The 8,078-nt window shown below is 41.4% G+C and overlaps 1 protein-coding gene across 4 annotated transcripts in view; it reads left to right on the top strand.

Moving 5' to 3' along the window:
• LOC146373553 (roundabout homolog 2) overlaps positions 1-6,793 on the top strand; it is a 67,791-nt gene extending 60,998 nt beyond the window's left edge. For all 4 annotated transcript variants that reach the window (XM_084950030.1, XM_084950031.1, XM_084950032.1 and 1 more), the window contains exons 22-26: positions 1,780-2,102; positions 2,302-2,418; positions 3,915-4,085; positions 4,404-4,525; positions 5,940-6,793. In XM_084950030.1, coding sequence (XP_084806156.1) covers positions 1,780-2,102; positions 2,302-2,418; positions 3,915-4,085; positions 4,404-4,525; positions 5,940-5,951 — 745 coding nt within the window. In that variant the 3' untranslated portion in view covers positions 5,952-6,793. The remainder of the gene's footprint in view (positions 1-1,779; positions 2,103-2,301; positions 2,419-3,914; positions 4,086-4,403; positions 4,526-5,939) is intronic.
• Positions 6,794-8,078: the final 1,285 nt, after the last annotated feature.

Raw genomic sequence — 8,078 nt, forward strand, 5'->3', positions numbered from 1 at the left:
TTTCTGTGCACAATTATTGGAAGTATCTCAACACCAGATGTTTGTTTTGACATGTTACAAGCTTGTGTGATCTAGCAGCTTGACATTTGTGTGTTTTAGTTTGCAGATTATCACAAAATCCTCACAGACGGAAAAATCAACAAGTAAACACACACATCTGTAGTAGCTGTAAGCGCAAAACACTGATTATATGTTTAAAGTCTAAAATCTTGGCTCATTTCAGCTTCTTTTCTCAACATGCTGGTCTGTGAAGCCTCTGCTATGAGGAAAAAAGTAAACAGTGAATTTAAAAAAAAAAAGTTGTTTTCCATAATTTGTTCAGTTTCTAACGATCCCACTTCAACAAAAGTAAGGCTGGCATTAAGTTCTAAATGAGCTGATATTTTACTTATAAGTTCAAACATACCGAATGTTTGAACTTAGTTGTCTGTGTGAATAAAATGCTGTCATGCGCCGCGGCGCGCGTGCACAAAAGGATCCAGACGCAGACTCAGCGCTAGCAGAAAAGACACTTTATTATAATAACGAAAGGCGACCCGGGAAAACTAGGGAGCAAAACAAGAAACTAAAAACCCGGGGAAACAATGACACGAGGAAGCCGGAATCGGGACCGTGGGAAGCTGCAATAGAAAGGGGAGAGGATTACTAGGGAGCCGGGAGGCGGGGAAAACACATCAGGACTGAGTTAGAGTAGGGGGGCTTACGATAGAGCGGGACCGTGGGAGCTCGGGAGGGAAGTGTGGCAGTCCGTGAGCAGGAAGTCCGTGGAGATAGTGAATGGGTCCAGATGAAGCGCTGAGTGATCCAGTTGAGCCGGAGGACAGGTAGGTGGCAGACGCCGAACGCCGGGTCGAAACCTGGACACAAGTAGGCGGATTAAACACAGTTCCAACCAGAAGTGAACGCACGCTTTCGTGGAAGTCTAGTTACCACTGTGAGGTGATTAACGGACTGGCGTGGAGCATCCGTCAGCGCCGGGTTAAGTAGCTCGTCATGTAATCACCGCGATGGAGAGCAGGTGTGCCGGTGATGGCCCAGCCCGGGGGTGTGGCTACCCGAGCATCACGCATTCCACAGACACAGGACCACGGACCATGACAAATGCAGGTTCATGGGAGTAAAAAAACATTACATTGCTTTTGTTTTTCTGTCGCCACAGCAGGTAGCTTTACATCTCTGATTGTTTAATACTGTGCGGTACTTTGTAAAAGTCTTGAGTCACCCTTCCTTTCCAAAGTGCTGGCTTTCTGGAGGGTTTTCAAAGTTTTTGTTTTTTTTACCGTGGCTTGTTTCAGTCTACTCCTTGTACCTGACCACTTTCAAAGCAACGTTTTTTGGTTGCTTGGTGCTTGCCACAACTCAAACGAGAACTTGAATGGACTGATGAACCCAAAGAAGAGAGGCACAACAGTGAGTGTCTACAGCCATCTTTAAAACATGGTGGACACTCTGTCATGGTTTGGAGCATTTCAGCCAGTGGTGTTGGAGATATTGTCAAAATTGATGGAATTATGAACACAGAAAATTACCATCAGCCTTTTATCAACCATCTAATACCATCCTGGCAAATTATAAAGAGATAAAAGGTGGCTCAAGACTTTTGCACAAAACCGTATGATACTTAAAATATTCAGTAAAACGTGATTAGTGTAAACTGATGACACGGATTGGTGGTTAGTTCAGCCATTCGCTCACATCTGGACTGTTGTTTATAAGCTAGTTTTTATATGTGGTAATTTCCTCAAAGATGCGCACTCACTGCCTTCTCTTGTCCCTTAGCTCTGAGGAGGAGGACGATGACTGGTGTCCTCCTCTGCCAGCCAGAACCTACCTGATGGACACTTCCAGGGAGGAACTCCCCAGCCTGCCCTCTAAACCAGATGAGCTGTCCTACACTGCAACTTTGACATCTCCCCACCAGCAAGATGCATCCAAGCCTAATGACAGTCCACGGCTGCAGCATTTTGACCTCTTGGCACGTCACCACTTGGTCTCCCAGTCTAACCCCGATCTGTTTACCAACATGAAGGCCCAGGATGGCAGTGAGGTGTACCGCACTAGCCAGTGGGTAGATGATTTCAAGGGGGAAAGCCTTGGTAAAGGTCAGTTTGAATTCAGCTTAATGCTTCACAGCATCCACACACAACCACATAGTGTCATGTATAATTTAGTTTATGATGTAACTAAACGGAGAGAATTTGTACACGAAAATCATGTTGCATTTATTCAGAGTGACGCTCAGCGTTTCTTAGTTTTCCCTGTTCGTGTCCTGAGGATGACATCAGTGTTCTTTCCCGTCAGGACAATTTCCTGTTACAGCTGCAGAGTCGAGCCCCACAGCCCCGGCGCACAGATCCAGGAGTAAGAAGAAAACGCCCAAGGATGGACCAAACAAGAGAGATCTGCAGAGTGAAGCAGGTATGATGTGCTCCACCGCATGCTTCTAATTTCTGTTTTAGGCTGGAAAAACAAATGAGGTATATTAACCACTCTGGCAGCTTGGCTCTCTGGAGTGCTCTGTTAGTGTGTTCGGTCACCAATTAAGACTGTGTATAAAAATGATTGTAGCCTCCAGATCTGAAAAGAGAAGCCAGTGAGGAAGTGGCTCAAATGTGAATTCTTTCTAGTGGCCAGCAGGGGGCGAGTCTCACAGTTTCAAAAAGAAGTCTGATTTTAGAGAACAGAAGTTGGTAACCTGTGGTTTACGAGCCTCATGCGGCTCTTTAGCCCTTCAGCTGCTGTTCCCACAAGCTTTGAAAAATAATTATGTAAAAAAATAATAATTTGAACTAATTTATCTTCTCCCAATTACATCCATTATCCATCCGTCTGATCCCCCAGCCTATGCAACCTTTTTTTCTCCCGTTGTTTGGTAGGAGGGGCTAAAATGGCTCTTTTGGCTCTTCTGCTGCTGAAGGTTGACGAGCTATATAGAAGTCCAAAGAACAGGGTACACTTAATTTATGGCCTCTGTATACATCTTTCTAAAGAGTTTATAGTCTTTAATGCAACGTGATGCCTTTGCCTACTAAACTTCAGCCTTTCAAATGTAAGTTCACAAATCAATTTGTGATGTTTTGTAGTTAACTGACTTAAATATCTCAACAGCTGCTGGCTGGACTGCCAAATTGACTTTGTTTGCTTTTTTCCTGACCTTCATTTTCCCCAGAGACTGGATTCTAATAGCTTTGGTGATGTATATAAGGCACCATAGTCTATTCAGTTTTATAAGTTATCTAACAGCCACACCTTACAGTTAATTAACAAATATCATCATGCTAATATACTGCTTTAAGACTTTCAATGCCTCGAACATTATACTTGGAGACTCCTCGGAAGGTCATCATTATTATTGTGAGCATAACAGCATTCTGGTGTTAGCACTTATCTCAGTAAAGCACCCCAGAGTGGCTAGCATGGCAGCAGACTTCATAATCAAGTGCAAGAATTCACTTTGGATTATTTCTGTTCTTTCTGATATTTGTAAATGTTTAGTAAAGCTTATTTATAAAGTAGTGACTTTTTGGCAAATATGATCGTTAATTTACTCCCTGAGAGTTTTAAATAATGCGTTCTCTTCTGTGAATTTGGCTAGTAGCGCCATGTAAAATTGCCATTTATAGTTAACTAATTTAACAAACAAGATATAATCAGTTAGCCTTAGAGGCACTGCTGCTGCTTTAGAGCAGCACTAAGTTAACCATTCCCTACTGTTTCCAGTCTTTGTGCAAAGATTACTGTGTGCACTACTATGTTTAGCTTCATATATAATAAACAGACAGTGGCATCCTCTCATCTAACTCTTGGCAAGAAAGCAATTAAGCGTCTTTTCCCCAAAATGTCAAACTATTTCTTTAAAGTCAAAATTCTCTGTTTATTTATTTTTTTAATCATCAATTATCAATCATGCGCAGAGCCCCCCCCTCCACCGGCTCCTCTCCGCACAGATGACTCCCTGCAGCTCTTGGCTGATGTGTTGAGCCGCAGTCGAGCAGACAAAGAGGGGAGTGACTCACCCACTCTTCAGAAGAGGGGAGAACATTTCTCACCCGAAAGGAGAGGATCTACAAAGTGGTTATCGCAGGGTAAGCACATAATGCAGCATCCTGGAGCATCATTCAGCAAAAAGATAAAAGAGCAACATCTGTCTTTGCATCGCATGCCACCTTGCTTCAACAGCTGGACCTCAACTGATATGTATTAATGTTATTGTGATGCTCCATGCAAATCCCTTTGGGCTGAGAAAGAAACAACTGCCACCGAATGTTTGCACACTTATCATCCCATAGTCAAGCAGCCTTGCTTTTAGTAGCAGGGGGTCTATTTTCACTGTGCTCTATCACTCAGGGTTTAACCTATATAAATACAGCTGTGACTTTGAGTAATCTGTTTGTCATCTGCAGATGAGAATGTAATCCCGTACGGACAGTCAAGCATCGTGCCCAACGTCCAGACGTCAAACTACGGGTCCCTTGGTGGAGGAGTGTTTCAGCAACCATCTAGTGCTGGTCTTAGGAGAAATGAGGTACACTGGGGCTGATACCGCTGAACAGACATAGCCTTTATAATGTGGTGCACAGTCCGTTCAACAGCAACCTGAGGGCAGGCTGAGACAGTGAATGGCAAAAGTTTACTGCAGGTTTTGGAGGAGAGATAAAAATAGTTATCTAAAACTCAAAAAAGTACTGCAGTTTCTCAGTAAAATCTCTGAATCCAAAGTAGAAGTATATATCTATAAGTGTGATGATTTTTAAACTTAACCTAAAAAAGACCTACAGACAGGTGAATAGATACAGTTGAAATAATTCTATGCTTTACCAATGAGTATGCAACACACTCATTCCCTGAAATCTGTCTTTTTCTAATTAAAGTCGCTATCTTTAGGCTTAAAAATTTAGCCTGTTTGTTGTTTGCTCAGTCACAGCCCTAGAGACTGCGTGACTGAGCTCTGACAGCCGCAGGTCACTAGGGAAAAAACCTCTCTGTGATTGCTCCCGTAGTTTGCATAGCTAACTAACTGTGAACAGCATGACACAAACTAAAAATGCAGAATGTTTGCCTTCAAAGTTACAGTTGCACTTTTTTTTAAAAACATCTTGGTTGCATAGACAGAATAAAAGATGGATGTGGCTTCAGTGATGTCATCCTTGAGATTATCGTTTTTACCGATGTGACAAAGAGGAGTAGTCTGGCTGTGAAACTGCTTGCTCATTGGCTAATGACTTGTCCAACAGAAGTTTCTTTCCAGTTTCACTGCCACTCAGTGTGCAGACGTGTGACTGTCTGCTAGCTACTAAAGAAATTACAAGAAGGTCTTTGGTTGCGGCTAATTTCACTTTGTGACTGCCAGCAATCACTGGCTAACAGAAATGAATCAGGGGACACACATTTTTCCCAAACGACCAAGAGGTTTGCCAACTGGTCTCTAGTCCTGTGTGAGTGAGGCCTTAATTGTAAGGAGTGTAGTGAAGTTGAAGCACCCAAATATAATCCTCTTACTTTCTAGCCATCCCCCTGCCTGGTATGTCCACGATCACTTTTCAAATCTCATTTTCGGGGCATGATTTGGTGCCTGTTATTGAGATATGATTCAATATATCTGGTGTATATCTTTGGGAATAAAATGTAATATAGTTGGGAACATTTAAGAAATACATCTAAAAAAAACACAATGTCATCTGAGTTATTGTTTTTGGGATTCCTCAAAGTATATTAATTTTAGCAATTTGTCTTTTTTAAACAGTTTTTTAAAGAATGAGCAGTTTTCATGCACTACCCACTAAACAACTGCAGATAAAATATCATATATAGCCTCAGCTTTCAAAAAAATCATTCAATCATTCAGGCTCATGCTTGTTGTAAACTGTATTTAAATGATGCTGATCTGTGCAGTCATACACTGTTGTCCCATTAATCTTTGTTGTGTCTTTTCTTTCCAGAATCTCATGTAGACAGTCGCCGATTACGCCATGTGACGCCGTCCATTTTTCCTCCCTGATTTCCCGTCTTTGCGAACCATCAATCTGTTGCCATGGTATCTGCTGAAAAACTGAAGACAAAAGGGAACGTGTCGAGGCTTGCCATCTGCCTTTTCACAAACTATTTCTATTCTTTTTTTTTAAAATCTTATTTTATTGGCTTAATCTTTATTTTTTGTGATTTCCGTTACTCCTCCTCTGTGTATATAGACATCTTTCCAATTTTTTTAAAAGATATGGTTAAATATATTACAAAAATCTGCGGATCTGCGGGAAAATATTGTATTTTTCACAAATTGTGGGGGTGGGTAGGGTTGAATCCAAGTATTACATTGTTGTACAGCTGATTATTGAATGTATCTTCTGTTTACTCCTGAACCATCAAACCATAATGATGGGAGACGTCACGAGGCAGATAATGTGCTAATAACCCATCATGTCGGTGTGCGTGCGCGTGCATGTGTGTCGTGTTTGTGTGTGCTACTGTTTTTTCTGTAATCTTTGTGTGACTGTGTACTGTGGTACTCCTGTAGATCACCGGTGTGTTCATTTTTAAACCGACCAATAAAGCATTTGTTAGAAAAACGTTTCCATCCATCTCTGAGTTATACTGAATGATGGTGATCTGTGCACATCGCGCACTCGGCCCTCTTTATGTGCATACATGAGTGAGCGTTGATTTAATGCCGTATTTTTGCTTTTCGATAACGATATCCACAGTCATCATTAAAGAGTCACCAAACTGTGTTTAACGGCCAAACTCATAATGAGTATTTGGTAGCGAAAGATCAAAATAAAAACCTTATTAAATCCAAGCGAGTCTGAGGGGTTCATATGAGACAAGAAATTTACCATGAAGTTAAAAAGCTATGCTAAATCAAGCATGTAAATTATTAATTAAACAGCACACATTTTCTAAATGTTTAAGTGGAATGAAATGTGTGCTTTCTTTTGTTCTTTCTCTCCAGGATGCAGGAGCTTTGCTGTGTGATACAATAGTATCCCGAGAAGACTGCTGCTGTGAATTGGCTTTGTGCAAATAAAATAAATTATTAATACCTGCAAAGCTTCTCCTCACCTGTATGTTGTGTTTTACTTAAATTAGTACATCTCAGCAGTACTAACACAGTAAACTGAGGTGGTAAACAGTAATATATGCACTAATCAGTAAATAACAATACGCTTGCATTTAGTTTAAAGCCGCTAATATGGGAATGTTTGTGAATGTTTATCTTCAAGATTACCTTTTTGATAAAACTTATAGGTGGAGCTGGATTGTGGGACTCTCAACCATTCTTGGTACAGCCACAGTAGGAAAAAAAGAGGTTTGGGAGCACAATAACCAAAATTATTGCAGCGGTGTGAAATGAACTTGATCTCACTGCCTTTGAAATGGTCAATTGAAAAATGGGGATCAGGTCTGTGCGACTACTCTTAGCTGATGTCTTTAAATAACTGTGGAGCATCGAGATGATGACAGAACAGCAACAAGATTGCATGGGATCCATTTGACAGTTACATGAAATCTGTTTGTGGTATTATGGCAATTGACATCTGTTGCTGTCTACGTGCACAGAAATTTGCATTAATGTGAATTCTGCAAAGCAATGTAACTGCAAAGTAACACAGACCACTTATTTTTATGTAGTGTATGAATATTGCCAATTAGGGACCAGCTGAGCCAAGTCCCCAATTGCCAATAGACACGTTGCAGATAGGTTGTGTTCATCGGTATAGTCTGACTCAGAGTGAATGTGTTGGCAATCCGTCTGCATTTATAAATAAGATGGCAATTAGTCGCAAACTTTCACCAATCTGCCTGAGAGCAACTGCAGTCGGTCCAAGTTAGACTGTAATTGTTTACACAGAGGTTGCTTCCCACCAGGCGACCTGTGCAACCTCCAATCAAAAATGATCTCCCATGAGCATGCAACACCCTCAGCCTCTGGGTAAACAGTTGGTCGCTGCAAGTATTTGCAAAATGCTGAAAGATTCAATGCAGTAACCAACAGCACCTGCCGACTTTTCCTAGTTGCTTGTAGGTTACTGCCCTACTTTTTCTCTAATTATGGCTGTAGGCTCAGGCCCCTGGAGGAACTC

Source organism: Perissodus microlepis, chromosome 14 (genome assembly GCF_051167445.1).
Source record: "Perissodus microlepis isolate ML-2025 ecotype Zambia chromosome 14, ASM5116744v1, whole genome shotgun sequence".
Classification (NCBI taxonomy): domain Eukaryota; kingdom Metazoa; phylum Chordata; class Actinopteri; order Cichliformes; family Cichlidae; genus Perissodus; species Perissodus microlepis.